Below are 15,696 nucleotides of genomic sequence, written 5' to 3'. Positions count from 1 at the left end.
TGCGACAGCATTTCCTCATCCCAACGGCGGCTGGGTGATTTTTATGGTGTCGTAAATTAGCCTCCCCACATATAAGTGGTACCTAAATTTCCTACTTGATAGATGCAACTATCTTTCGGGTTGCTTAGGTCAGCAACGAGCAGGGGCTATATTTCATTTTTAATTGTCTGGTGCTCACCCCGACACGGGTTGGCCTCGAACTCATGACCTCTTGGTCAGAGTGATTTATTGCAGCTGGCTACTAACCAGCCTGTGCCACAGCCTGGCCCCCATCTCACTTTAATTCTGAGAGCAACAAATGCCATCACATTCCTGAATTGGCCATTCATCTGGATCATTCCCCAAAAATCCACTTCCTCAAATGTTTGAAAAAAATGCTGGCCTCCACATTTAAAATACAGAAAGAATGCTCTACCCTACACTTGAACCCAATCTAATGTGATGAACACAGTGGGTTACCAGATTTTAAATGTAGGACTCAGTGGAATTTAGTAAATGTAATAAAGTGGAAAGAGAACTATTGTAAAACATATGCAAAGAAAAATGTAATCTGAAAAGCTTCTTCCATAAGATCAGAGAAAGCGAAAGGAAATCTGAACCAAGAGTAGGGATGTTAATGTGGCCAACAAGAGAAGACAAAAAATCAGGACGAAAAGAAAAAGTGAGGGCATGGAAAACTCCCTTCTTTGTCCTCTTTCTGCCAGCAGGAAATGGCTTCTTCATTAACTAACAGAGCAAAAGAGGTTTTGAATTCTGTGCATTTTTCTTTCATCTTTTATACTGTGCTTAAATGTTTTTTATATCTTTTAAACTTAATATTTTATACTTTGGTATAACAGGGTTTTAACCTTACTTTGTTTTAATTTGTTGTCAGCTACCTTGGGTTTTGTACCAGGTAATAAGTGGGATATGAATGAAATGAATAAATAAGAACAGAATAGCCCTTAAATCTATATTTTTTTCACAAAGACACAATTATTTACAGAATATTTTTAACCTTCATATACTCGAGTATAAGCCGACCTGAATATAAGCCGAGGCACCTAATTTTACCACAAAAACTGGGAAACGTATTGACTCAAGTATAAGACGAGGGTGGGAAATGCAGCAGCTATGGGTCAAATTCAAAAATAAAAATAGATATTAATAAAATTACATTATTTAAGGCATCAGTAGGTTAAATGTTTTTGAATATTTATATAAAACTGTAATTTAAGATAATAAGACTTTAATAAGATAAGACTGTCCAACTCTGAATACCTATATACTCAAGTATAAGCCGACCTGAATAGAAGCCGGCCAGGACCCTCACTCGAGTATAAGCCGAAGGGAGCTTTTTCAGCCCTAAAAAAGGGCTGAAAAACTAGGCTTATACTCAAGAATATACAGTATTTTAGGTGTCTTATATTTTTATATGACTCACCTTCAATGTTCATTTAACAAACACTAAATCTGTTTCTTTCAAGTAGGGTTAATTCAGACCATTTTACAGAATGATTTAATATTTAAGAGAATAAAATCCTCTGTAATATTATTTGCAGGCTTTTCAGATTTTTGCATGACAGTAATAATATGCCAGAGAAAGTCTAGTAGTAAATGAATTTTAGCTATATTGATCCTAGTAGTGCAAGGGCTATTCAGAAAGTACATTACGTTTTGGAATTAAAAATGAACAAAGTATAGGAGTTAACATTTACCATATGCAGTTGAAAGCCACACCCAAATACCACATCTCACATAATCGCCATTCAAATGTAGGCACTTATCATAGCGATAAATGAGCTTGGAAACTCTTTCCCCACTAAATTCTGCCGCCTCCGTCGTCAACCCTTCCCCCCCTTCTGCAGCTGCGCAGCGTCGCCAAAACGCTGCATTGCCAGCTACGCCCCATTGTTGGAAACAAGTGGTTGACAACGGAGGTGGTAGAATTTAGTGGGGAAGGAGTTTCCAAGCTCATTTATCGCTATGATAAGTGCCTACATTTGAATGGCGACTACGTGAGATGTGGTATTTGGGTGTGGCTTTCAACTGCATATGGTAAATGTTTTCTCCTATACTTTGTTCATTTTTAATTCCAAAATGTAATGTACTTTCTGGATAGCCCTCATAGTATTTGAAAAAGAACCTTTAATTCTTGGTTAATTTCAAGATCTATCAAATAATGATTTTTTCTCAATTTGTTTATTTAAAAAATCTATCGCTTTTGTCTCCACTCTCTTCCAGGTGTGATTGCTGTTGTGATCTTCACCATCCTCTGCACTTTGGTTTTCCTAATTCGCTACATGTTCCGCCACAAGGGAACCTACCACACCAATGAAGCCAAAGGAGCAGATTCTGCTGAAAGTGCTGATGCAGCCATCATGAACAATGACCCTAATTTTACAGAAACCATTGATGAAAGCAAAAAAGAGTGGCTTATCTAAAATGGGGTGGGCTAAGCTAATTTCAAAGTAGAGGTGGGGTGGGACTGGGAAGACTTTTTTCAGCAAGAAGAAGAAAGCGCTCTTATGGACTTTTGAGCACATCTAGTTTCAAAACTAGGAGATCAGCACAACTTGGAGGAGCAAATGAGAAACAATGAGACTGGAAACATAAGAGCATTTCAGAAAAGTACTTTTTAATATTGGTTTATGGTGAATTGCCCTATCTTGTAGCCATTTTAATCAAGAGCTTATTTTAAGAGGTTCAACATTGATTCGCACTTTTCAATATTCACTTGTCTTCTTTGTCTGTGACTGGAGATGTTCAAAAATACCTGCTATAAAAGGGGCTAATTTTCTATATATTTTTAGAAGCCTCTTAAAATGTATGTATGTCTCTCCCAAGAGCTGCAAATCTGTCTCTAAAGCCCAGGACCATTCTTCTCTAGCTTTCTTACATAGATCACTTAATAGAAAGGATGCAGTAACAACTGGATTGCGTTTCCTTAATGTGTCACTAATTGCCATCTTAATGCATGGTTTAAAGGGTTCAATTTTATGCTTAACTGTTTGCAAAACAGACTTAAAGTGGCATAACAGTTATTCAGTCATCCCAGTAAATTGTGCCAACATTCATTCTGTGAGGGAGGACCTTTGATGTCTCGTTTTAGTGGTGTGAGTTTAGCTGCATTATGACCAAATCATCTCTGGTTTCGGAGGCAACCTGATAGGAACCTAATATCAGCTTCACTCCACTTCTCCAAAGGTTTGAGGCTGACATTGTAAGGTGTGTGATTTGGGATTTTCCAACACTACTGAATTATGAAATAAAGAACCAAGATGCCAAAATGGCCACACCATTAAAATATTGGGAAAGCCCTAACAAAGAATTCTCTTCCAAGTTCAGTTCCCAGGAATCCATAGCTGTTAATTCGTTTACAACTGATGTAATATAAATCTGCCCTAGAGAACAAGAAACCTGGATTGTAGGAGATAAAAACAACATTCATCTGTTTTCAAAAACTAATCAACCTGTGCCAGCATTTTGAAATGTGTATCAGATGTCGGCACAAGATAATGATTGTGTATAATATATACTTATAAATAATGTAAAAGAATCTTATAATTTCTGTCATTGTCAGAGATAGGTATATTAAAACATTAGAAGCCTTATTTCTTTTCTTGCGCAAATCAGATCATTTCATTTAGCTCTGTTACAACTCTGCTGATCATATCATGGTACACAGTTCTACGTGTGACATATTGGCATATGCTGTATGTATGTAGACATATAATAGGGAATTAGAACCAGATTTTACAAGACTGTTTGCTTCCGTTTCTTATATATAGGCTGCTGCAGAAATATTATTACAGTTTTAGCAAACATATTTGATCCAGGAGATTTCATGTAATACATGGCATATACAATAACAATTTCTCTCCTTTTAATATCGCGCTGAAATCTTTCTGTGAAGCCATTTCCTTTTAAGCTGAAAGGCAGAAACAAAAGAATTGATTAATCTTATGTGTAAAGGAAGCTGCAGAACTCCACAGTTCCAGAGCATGGCTTTTCTTTAATGCACAGATTTGCCCATTTTTATCATGATCTCTGCCCCGTTGAAGCAATTTGAGGGCAGGTAAGGCAATAACAAGTCACATTAGGTTAATTTATATTTGCATATCACTAAAGTGGAGAGATCTGGGACCAATTCACACACCTTGCATTTATCTATGTCCTTGTTTGTGTGAAAGGGCTGGTTTAGATTATATATGTCTTGAACTTTCTTACAATGTGAATGCAGTTCCAATCAGTGGAGTTGTGCTCATTGAAGTATAACAGAGGTTGTTGGTCTGCACTGCACATCTGAAATTGTTTCAAACTGGGTGGACCACCAGAATTTTTCCAAAGAATCCTGCAAAATTGTAGTTAGTTAGTTGTCCATTCCTAGTCCTTTCACCCAGTTGAAGCTTTTTGTGTTACTTCACTGAGTTCTGTGGCAGTGAAACATGCAAATCTGGTTAAAATGTAAAAGACACTTACCCCTTAATATCTTCTCTCCATCTTGGGAAGAGGTCCTTCCTTGCAGTAAAGACAACATCACATATAGTGATGGTCTTTGACGGCCCTTTTGTCTTTTTAATAATTCCCATCACTGATTAAAATGAATCTCTACTAACAAAGCCTTATGGAAAGTTGTACAGTGCAACTTGATGATAATATATCAGTCTTATGGTCTTTTGCTTATCGTGCTTTACAAGTTGAATTACTTCTTGTGAAAACATTTTATGCCCATAATGGCTGTGGATCCATGTAACCCATCTGTTCACAATTTTGATATGCACAGCTTTGAAATGTTTCTGTTATCAATTACATTTCAGAAAGGTTGACTGGAAATCCAAAATAACTATGGTTCGATGTACTAAAGACGACTATTCTCTCTTAGCAGAGTCCTCCCTTTTTTCTGGAATGTGTTGTTTGTGGTTCGTTTAAAACCCTAGCAAACTGGAGAAAGGAAAAGGACTTCATTTAAGTGGTGTCCCAAGCATGGGGAATTAGGTGAAGTCCACCCCACTGAAGCACTAAAAGGGTGCAGGTAAGTGCACCTCTGGTTGAATGACTTCACTGCCCACCAACTGATAGCACATGCTCCACTTGATACCTTTGCCACAGCAGCTAGGATATGATGTCACACATTCCTGCAGTCTGCACACCCATGAGGCTAGAAAAGGAGAGGAGAGAGTGAGAGCTTGCTTGCTATGCTGTCACACCCATGCACCTTTTAGAACTTTAAGATGTACTTCTTTCTTTGCCCAGGTGAACTGTGGAGGCTTTACTTTGAAGCTCAGGAATCCCAGTAACCAAAGTCACTTCAAGTTGAACAATCAAACAAGATTTTATTTTCTCAAAGTCCTTGGCAGACTTGGCACAAATTGCTGAGGTTAAAAATACAAATAGTCAACTTATAAAACCTTGCAGATGTTCCTTTCTTGCTTTTCCCCTTAGTTGCTGGGTTAACTTCTTCCAAAGGCGAAGAGATCATGAGATCCTCTCTATCCTAGCCTGAGCTGCTATATCAGAAAGAGCAGGTCTTTTCCTATTTAAGCTCAAAGCTAACTTGGAGACGAAGTAGTTGGAGCTTCTTCCAATGGCAGAGAAATCCTGGGATATTCTCTGCCCCAGTGCTGAGTTGCTATATTAGAAAGAGCAGGTCTTTCCCTATCTACGCTCAGCACCAGTTTCAAAGGCAGGAGGTCAGTACTTACGATGGCTTGTCTGAGCTGGCCTACCTTGACCACAAGCACATCTGAGATCCTTTCTCTTCTGCAAAAAGGCAAAAAGGCTTTTCAAAATGGAGGTTTCATCCCTAGGAAAAGGACAAGAGGATACTTTGCAAGCTTTCAGCAGCAAAAGGTTTGCAGAATGGTTACAAATCTCTGCTAATGGTTAACTGTCAGGGTGCTGTTGAGTCTGCAGCAACCCTGAAAAAAAGTATAAAAAAGGGTGCTATTTCCTACAACCATGGGAAAATGCAAATCAAACCCCTGGGAGACGGAACACTTGCTTACTCAGGCACGGATGTGCACTTACTGTCTGAGCAGCCCTAATTATGGAGTGCTAGGGTAAGGTGGAAACCCTGGTTCTTTCTTTTTCTTTTTCCTCTTTAAATTTTGTATGGCCGGCAGCATAACCATTTGCTTTCATTCCCCAAATTCCATTTTAGAATTTAGGTTGGAATCTGAATGCAGGAACTTTTGGAGGCTTGACAAGCTCTTTAAATTTATTTAGGGCTGATCCCTTTCTACTTTATTAAAGCTTTAGTGTAACATCTTCCCCACCCCCCATGAAACTAATTGCTCATGGGCAGATTTGCACAACTTGGTAGTAGTAGAAATAGTAGTAATATTTTTATCTTGCTTTCAAAGTGGCAAACAATGCGAAAAATTAAGAATTAAACATAGAATCTGGTAATAAGCACTCTTGATTGTCATACCTATCTGAGCTGAGACCCGAAGAGATAGATGTAGGAGAACTCCTAAGTTGCAAACACAGTCTTCATGGTCTATGTGAATCACATCAATGAGAGTTCACTGTGCTTTCACAGTGAACTTCGGAATCTTCTAGAGCTTTGGGCAAAGCATTTTTCCGGTAGCTCCACCCACTTTCCCTTATAGCATAAAAGGGCGAATGCTACTATAGCCTCACTATAGCCACTTCATACTTCATATAGCCAGAGGACTAAGAGGGAGAAAAACATGATATCCCTCCATTCCCAGCCCAACGGTTATAACAGGTTGAATTTCAAGATACAGAATTTATTATTCTCCAAAGTGTACCTTTCACAGGGACCTCTCCTGTACTCTCCTTTGACATCCTCATTCTGCTCCAGAAAATCCTCTTCAGGTTCCGGGACTCAAACATCCGCAAGAAGAGTCTTCCTTACCACCTGTGGCCTCAGTGTGTTCCTCACCCAGAGAGGACAGGATTGTGCACAAATATTCCAAATGTGAGGGTATGCTAGTCCAACTTCCTTCAAATAAGGACTCACCTATCTCCTCTTCCAAAGCCATGGGAGCCATGCAGTATGTTGGAACCTAGGCTTGCTTATGCACAGTGTGATTTCTAGACTTTCTTCAACTTTGATCTTGCATTTACCTTATGTTTTTGACCTCGACCTTGCTTTTGCCTTATGTCTTCCACTCTGATTTCTTAGTCAGTCACTTCGACTCAGTCACTTTTGACAATACACCATCTTCTGCCCTAAGGGCCAGATGGTGATTGCTTCTTATAAGAAATGTCTTGATGGCAAGGGAAAGATCCAAAACAACTAGAGGCACTCGAAGTGTCTGCCTGGACAAGGCACACATCATATTAGCATGCAAGCATTACCAGGCATTTAGAAAACAGCTCCTCAAGGCCATGCTGTATGAAAGTGTTTTTGGCATCAGGGCCTTCACCTGCAAAAGAGCATCTTCCATTGACATCAGGGCCATCTAAACCTCCAGTTCTCCTGAAGGGCAAATGAGCCCATCCTCTACCAGAATGACTAAAAAGGTGTTGAGCATGTCAACATCGACCCCAAAATCTCCTTCTGAGGATCCCCTGGAATCATCAATATAGTCAGTGAAATCAACATCAAAACACTTCTGCACTGCAAACACCAGCCAAGAAAATCAAGAAAGCCAAGAAAGCACTGGGTGTTATGCCATCACACTCCGGAGAGGCCCCTGACACTGGAAATGCCCCTGACTTTGAGTGCAGACATACCTGTGGTTTCTTAGAGAGCCCAATGGGAGAGAGAGAACAATCTCGCATACTTCTGACTTCCCCAATTCCCTCAACACACTCGGTGATCCAGATTCAGATCCTATTTCTGCATCGAAAGGCGCCTCCCCATCCAGAGGACTAAGATATCCCTCCATTCCCAGCCCAACGGTTATAACAGGTTGAATTTCAAGATATAGAATTTATTATTCTCCAAAGTGTACCTTTCACAGAGACCTCTCCTGTATACTCCTTTGACATCCTCATTCTGCTCCAGCAAATCCTCCTTCAGGTTCTGGGACTCAATGTCTGCAAGAAGCCTCTTCCTTACCACCTGTGGTCTCAGTGTGTTCCTCGCCCAGAGAACACAGGATTGTGCACAAATATTCCAAATGTGAGGGTATGCTAATCTAACTTCCTTCAAAGGAAGGATTGCATTATGGGAACAGTTTTTGTGGACCTTACGGCAGCCTATGACACGGTGCAACATAGAAAAATGCTGCATAAAGTCTACCATATCACCCGGGACTTTGACTTTACAAAAACTGTCCAGACCCTCCTAGAAAACTGCAGCTTCTATGTGGAGTTTCAGGGCCAGAAAAGCAGATGGAGGAGGCAAAAGAATGGTTTACCCCAAGGCAGCGTTCTTGCCCCAACCTTATTTAACATCTTCACAAACGATCAGCCACAACCACCACTAACAAAGAGCTTTATATATGCTGATGACCTTGGCCTTACAACACAAGCGAAATATTTTGAAAGATCTCTCCAGCTACTACAAAGAGAACCACCTGAAGCCTAACCCTTCCAAGACACAAGTGTGTGCTTTCCACCTACGTAACTGTGAAGCCAACAGGAAACTGAAAGTTACTTGGGAAGGCCAAGAGCTCGAACACTGTTTCCATCCTATATATCTTGGTGTCACCTTAGATCAAACACTAACATATAGAAAACACTGCATGAACACTAAGCACAAAGTAGCTGCATGCAACAACATCCTGCGGAAACTGACTGGCAGCGCATGGGATGCAGACCCACAAGTAATAAGAACATCAGCCCTGGCCTTGTCTTACTCAACTGCTGAGTACGCCTGTCCTGTCTGGCAAAAGTCTGCCCATGCGAAGCAGGTAGACATAGCACTAAACGAAACATGCAGAATAATCACAGGATACCTTAAACCTACACCTGTTGATAAACTCTACAAGTTAGCTGGCATTGCCCCTCCTGACGTACGACGGGAAGTTGCTGCTAACGGTGAGAGAAATAAGGTCGAACATTGTGAAAGCCATCCACTGCATGACTATCAGCCTCCTCCCACCAGACTCAAATCAAGGAAGGGCTTCATGAGAACCACCACTCCTCTTGATGTTCCTCCAGCAGCAGCAAGGGTGTCCCTATAGGCAGCTAAACCAGGCAATTCTAATTAGATGGCCCCCCATGAAAGTCTTCCTCCAGGGGCAAACCAAGAATGGGCAACTTGGAAGTCCCTGAACAGACTCAGAAGTGGAGTGGGCAGATCTAAAGACAACTTGGCAAGGTGGAACTACCTAGAGGAATCCTCCACCTTGTGTAACTGTGGATCAGAACAAACAACCCCGCATATGTATGCTTGCCCACAATGTCCTGCCTCATGTATGGAGGAGGAGTTGTTTAAAGCTACGGACAATGCGGTTACTGTTGCCCACTTTTGGTCTAAAACTATTTAGTTGCTTGTGATTTCCTTTTTTCATCATTTTAAAATGTATTTGTTATGCAATGCTTTTGACACGAAATAAACTTCCTTCAAATGAGGACTCACCTACCTCCTCTTCCAAAGCCATGGGAGGCTGTTTGCCCACCATGCTGGGCACTGATCTCGATCCTCCCTCTCCAATGGATGATGTCCGGACATTCATTGACCAGATATTGTGCCACACTGGTGCTCCGGACCTAGAAGTACGAGAGACAGCAACCCCAGTGGAAAACCCCATATACAGGAATGTCCAGAGTATTGGACTGCACACAAAATATTCTATCCAGTTTTTTCTCAGAATCTTCTTGGGCAGTTTCTAAAAGTTTAGCCAATGCAGAGATCATCAGTTTACATAGATTTTGATGGGTCCTTCTCTATCTCTCAAAAATGCAGACAGTAAAAGATTTCTAACTGTCACCCATTTACAGAAATCTGTTAGTAACAATGTGCAGTGTTTACAGTGGACTCTGTGGAAAATGCTGTATTTGTCAGGATGTGTCCATACCAGCTTGGGATGAGCTGCTCTGTCCACCTAATGCCATGATTGTTGAGAGAGGGAGGCTGGGAGTGCATCTGAGATAAGAGCTACCTGAATTGGGGAAAATAGATACTGTAGGATTGTTGGTGGGAATGGAATGTAGCTAGTAGAATGTAGTTAGTGGGAGGAGTCATGGGTTAGCAGAATGATATAAACTGAAACTGGCAGGAATTGTTCAGAGCTGTCTTTCTCTTGCCAGTAGTAAGAAGGAAAATAAAGCTGTATCCAAGAATTTGCCTTTCTGAACGTGCTTTTATTCTGAGAGCTTCCTGGTTCTGACATTAAGACAGCTCTCAATTCCTACGCTCATCCCGTACTGTTTGCACTGTTCAGTGAGAGTATCATGCCTTTGAGAGAGGCTGAGAATCCGCTGGAGCCTCGAGCCATGGAGGAACTGGAGGCGAGCCCACAGAGTGCATTGGCTTTCACACTGAAGAGAGAACTGTCTCCTGCGATCAGCAAGGCTGACGCTGACCTTTTGGTAGTTTGGATGCCCCTAACCTCCACCCAGGTGCCTTCAGAAAAGGGGGTAACAGTGCGATGAAAAATCCCCCAAATGGATGGAGCAAGAGGTGTGGGAGAGGCTCCCTCGGAGACTAAAAGATTGGAGAAAAAGTTTGACGTGATGGAAAAAATGTTGCAAACCTTTTCATTTCAGCTTGATGTGATGAGAAGGGAGGTGACGGCATCCTGGATGGCCATTGCAGAGCAAAGAGATCAAATATGGGTCTCGTCCCAGGGAGAAGCAGCATCCAGGCTGTCGGATCGAGTGATGTTCGCAGATACTGTGGAAGGCATACAGCAGCAAGGCACTTCGGCTTTCCCAACAGGGAGAAGCCAGTTACAAGCAACCCCTGGCAGCGGAGAGCTACGTGTAAAGTTTAACAGGGACCCAGCACAGCTCTCTTACTTCATAACAAATGTGAGACATTTTATGGAGGACTATGGAGATCTTTTCCTTTCAGAAGGGGCTAGAATCCATGCCATAGGAGCTAATTCAAAAGGCCCCACTGCAGATTGGCTGATGCAGATGTATGCTACCAGGGCTCTTGAGTTAAGGTGACTGGATGACTTCTTGAGAGCCTTGAGGGATAGGTTTCAGGACCCCCTGGCCAAGGCAAAAGCTAAAGGACAATTAAAGAGAATTTACCAAGGGACCAAGATATAGCAGAATGCCCCTCCTGCAAAGACAAAGTTTTTGCAGTTTTATAAACTTTTCCCATGTGTTTATGATAGAACCAATTGGGAAATGACATTTATAAGCCAGAAACAAAAATCATAGTCCAGGAGAGGAGATGTTTCTTTTCACAAAGAAAATGGGGGAGGAACAGTGGGCGGAAACAACTCTCTACAATATAGAATCATAGAATCATAGAAATCGTAGAGTTGGAAGAGACCTCACGGGCCACCCAGTCCAACACCCTGCAAGAAGCAGGAAAATCTCATTCAAAGCACCCACGACAGATGGCCATCCACACCCGATATGATGGCAAATCAACTGAGAACAACTGAATAAATTGGATAGTTTGCTAGTGTGTAATGGAGGTAGGAAAATCATCCATTTAATTTCAAAATGGAATATGCCTGAGCTGTATGGTAATCCCACTCTTTCAAATACTTGTGATGAAGAGGCACTAATTGTTAATACAGGGTCCCTCAGTTTTCATGGATTCAACCAAGAGAGTCTCAAAAATCTTCGGGGGGAAATTCCAAAAAGCAAATTGTTATAGTATGCCGATTTATAGACATTCCCTGCTGTAGCCTTCTGCCATTTCACAGATCCTCAAGTTCTCCAGCACACATTTGTGTTGTTCACCATATAAGAGGTGTCATTTTACCGTGTCATTATATGTAATGGGACTTATGCACCTACAGATTTTGAAATCCACTGGGGACCCCAGAATCAAACTCCAGTGACTACTGAGGCCCATTGTAATAGAGAAAAAGAAAATATGATGGGATTGGGGTAGCATATGATGAATGATGAGCCCTTGATGCTTAATATTCATGCTTCCAAAATAGCAATGAGATTAGCACAGTCTGCAATTCTTTAAGGGACATTGCCTGGCAAATGGGTTCTTCCCTTCCTTAGGAAGTGGTATGAAAATTATCGGCCTCTGGTGTCAAGTATACTAGGAACACCACTGCATAATTTAGGAATCTTCTAAAGTGCCATATATCTTGTCTCTGGTCCTGTTTTGTTTAGTTTTTGTTTTTGTCTTTTTTCTGTACTGTTTTGCCATTGTGATGGGAAACAGGTTCTAAGAAAACTAAGAAGTAGGAGGCTTTGTTGCCGGAGATTGCAACTTTTCCTTTAGGAGGCCAACAAATTCCCATTAACCCTATAATTACAGTGAGGTATATCATTGTGCCTGCCACTTTTAGGAAGTTATTTGTGACAACAGTGCTGTTCTTGCTTGCCCCTACTTTCTATTTGTATTTCTTCAATACTTGTCAATTAACATTCCTCATGCCAAAGAAAATAGCAAGAAGTACATGCTTAAAAAATGTGGCAACTATGGTTGTTAAAGGTAAAAGAAATGGTCAGTTTATTCTCTTCATACAGTTTCCACTATTTGGGAAACAGTAAACAGAGTTCTCCGAGGAGACAGCAGAAGATGAATACATGGTCCAAGGGGGCAGGATGTCTGCTGAGTCACTCTCTTGCTTGGGGTGGAGCTAGTGCTGTAGTTACTACAGTAGAGTCTCACTTATTCAACATAAACGGGCCAGCAGAATGTTGGATAAGCGAATATGTTGGATAATAAGGAGAGATTAAGGAGAAGCCTATTAAACATCAAATTAGGTTATGATTTTACAAATTAAGCACCAAAACATCATGTTTAACAACAAATTTGACAGAAAAAGTAGTTCAATACGCAGTAATGCTATGTAGTAATTACTGTATTTACTAATTTAGCACCAAAATATCACAATATATTGAAAACATTGACTACAAAAATGCGTTGGATAATCCAGAATGTTGGATAAGCGAGTGTTGGATAAGTGAGACTCTACTGTACTTGTTTAGAACTGTTGCTTCAGTCTCCAAAGATTCGTATCAGTAAGTGTTAGTACAATCTGAAAGGGGTAAAAAAAAATAACTTCAGGGACGGAAGAAGGAAGATGCATCATCTGCTACAATATATGTACAATTTTTTTTCTGGTCATAAAACCTCATAAGTCTGCGATAAGTGCAGGAACTCGAGGCGGCTCACATAAAGCACTAAGCAGTGCAACAATGGGGCCCCTGGTGGCACAGTGTGTTAAAGTGCTGAGCTGCTGAACTTGTGGACCAAAAGGTCCCAGGTTCAAATCCCGGGAGCAGAATGAGCGCCCGCTGTTAGCCCCAGCTTCTGCCAACCTAGCAGTTCGAAAACATGCAAATGTGAGTAGATCAATAGGTACCGCTCCGGAGGGAAGGTAATGGCGCTCCATGCAGTCATGTCGGCCACATAAGCTGGAGATGTCTATGGACAATGCCGGCTCTTCGGCTTAGAAATGGAGATGAGCACCAACCCCCAGAGTCAGTCACGACTGGACTAAACTTCAGGGGAAACCTTTACCTTTACTAGTGCAACTATATACAAAATTACAGCAAAGTACATAAAAATAGAAATCAATAACAATGTAAGTTTACCTAATTTACATAAAACAACATATAAAACCCCCACTATATTAAAATTCAACTAAAACACAGCAAAGGCTTTGGTTATAAGCAGGCTGTATACAATATCAACCCCATGATATTTTAAACAGTTGCCTGTTTAAAAACCATACTGTTAGAGAATTTGTCACATCTGAGAACCTATTATTATATTTTCTATGGATCGTTGTCAAATACTGTTCTTTTTGGGGGGGAGGGTAAACAGTTTATTATAGTTATGGTACATAACAGAACAACAACTCATAGCAGATATAGTCAGGTAGCAATAATTTTGATGTATGAATGCATATCTACATTAGTCAATCAGCCAGTTAATTCTGACATTTAGTGCATATTATTATCAGTAACTTAACTTAAAACATATAGTCTTACTATTTCTACATGTTATCTACTATTTTCAGTCTAAGCTTTCCACTTATTTAAAAATTGTTTTAAATATAAGAATTCACCATAACATTTAAACAACACACGACGTATTACACACGACAGACCATACACGTACCCAAAACCCCTATCCCACACAAAATAAAACCTCTTCCCCACACCTGTGCACCCTTCACCATGACTTCCGATGCTAAAGCACTATGAAGCCTCTAAGCCAAGTTAGCCATCCTTGTTCATAGTAATCCTAAATTCCTAACGGAGCTTATCTATATTACTGACTGTCTATTCACAGATATGCCATGGCCAACTTCCATTTTTCTAAAAAGTCCTCATTACTCACCAGTCCTATTATTGGTTAGTTTAGCCATTAGCATATATTCTTGCATTCTTTCCCTCCAATCCTTTTTTAGTTAAACATTTTCCTCTTTCCAGTCTTTGACTATGGTCAATCTTCCTGTGGCAAAGCTATATTGGTATATTTCTTGGTCCTTTTGATTATTGTTTTCTCCATGTAAATCTAATAGACACAACCCTGGCCTTTTAAAAAACTTATTATCTTCTTCTATTAACATTCTGAGTCCTAAGAATATAGGTTAGTTTTTTTTTTCATGTCAGGAGCGACTTGAGAAACTGTAAGTCACTTCTGGTGTGAGAGAATTGGCTGTCTGCACAGACATTGCCCAGGGGATGCCCTGATGTTTTGATGTTTTTACCGTCCTTGTGGGATGTTTCTCTCATGTCCCCACATGGAGCTGGAGCTGATAGAGAGAGCACATCTGTGCTCTCCCCGGGTTGGATTCGAACCTGGCAGCCTTCAGGTCAGGTTAGTAATAGCATCTGAACCACAAGGAATGGGTACGAGAAGCTTTCACGAAGAGGGGGAGTCCACATCACACTGTGGTTGAAAAAGAAACATGCCACTGTAAGCAGACCTTCAAATATGTTTCCACTTGGGTATGTGCCATCAGAGCCGGTCCAACAATGAGGCGAATTAAACGGTCGCTTGGGGCGCAAAACATACGGGGGTGCAGTCGAGACTGCTTTTTCTGTTTATTTGTTGTAAAACATGATGTTTTGGTGCTTAATTTGTAAAATCTTGATGTAATTTGATGTTTTAATAGACTTTTCCTTAATCCCTCCTTATTATCCAACATTTTCACTTATCCAATGCTTTTATTTTTCAGTGATTGGTTTGGGAGAGGGGGTGTGCCAAAATTCTGTTTGCCTACACTTGAAAAATACCTAGGGCCGGCTCTGTGTGCCATACAGGAAGAACACTGACACTATTAATCCATTCAGAAGAAATATCACAGTCACATAAAAACAAGCAGGATATCCCATTCATTCACAGCTTTGAACACGGCTGAGCTATTATCCCCTATTTACAATCCAACAGTAGAATTCATTGAATACCAGTAGAATTCATTGTCCCTGTGTACATGCGGTACCAATTGACTAGCACAACCTCTGGATAGAGATGAAACCTTTTCAGTGTGTTGATTACAAGGGGATATTCAATTAGTTTGTCAATCATAATCATCCAGACTCCACTAAAAATGATGGATCATCTTCAACAATGATCTTAAAATATGAATAATAAAAAAAAACCCATTTCAGTTCAAAAGGCCATTTCTCTTTCCAGAGTTGGAAGATGAGAAAAGTAGTGGTCAAAAAAAGAAAAGAAAAGAAAAG

At 40.6% G+C, this 15,696-nt stretch overlaps 1 protein-coding gene across 2 annotated transcripts in view; it reads left to right on the top strand.

Annotated features, from left to right (window-relative positions):
- Positions 1-4,863, top strand: part of cntnap2 (contactin associated protein 2) — a 924,912-nt gene extending 920,049 nt beyond the window's left edge. For both annotated transcript variants that reach the window (XM_008112904.3, XM_008112906.3), the window contains one exon: positions 2,224-4,863. In XM_008112904.3, the coding sequence (XP_008111111.1) occupies positions 2,224-2,423 (200 nt within the window). In that variant the 3' untranslated portion in view covers positions 2,424-4,863. The remainder of the gene's footprint in view (positions 1-2,223) is intronic.
- The last annotated feature ends 10,833 nt before the right edge of the window (positions 4,864-15,696 follow it).

The sequence above is a fragment of the Anolis carolinensis genome, chromosome 6 (genome assembly GCF_035594765.1).
Source record: "Anolis carolinensis isolate JA03-04 chromosome 6, rAnoCar3.1.pri, whole genome shotgun sequence".
Classification (NCBI taxonomy): domain Eukaryota; kingdom Metazoa; phylum Chordata; class Lepidosauria; order Squamata; family Dactyloidae; genus Anolis; species Anolis carolinensis.
This window is presented reverse-complemented; position numbering and strand designations above follow the sequence as displayed.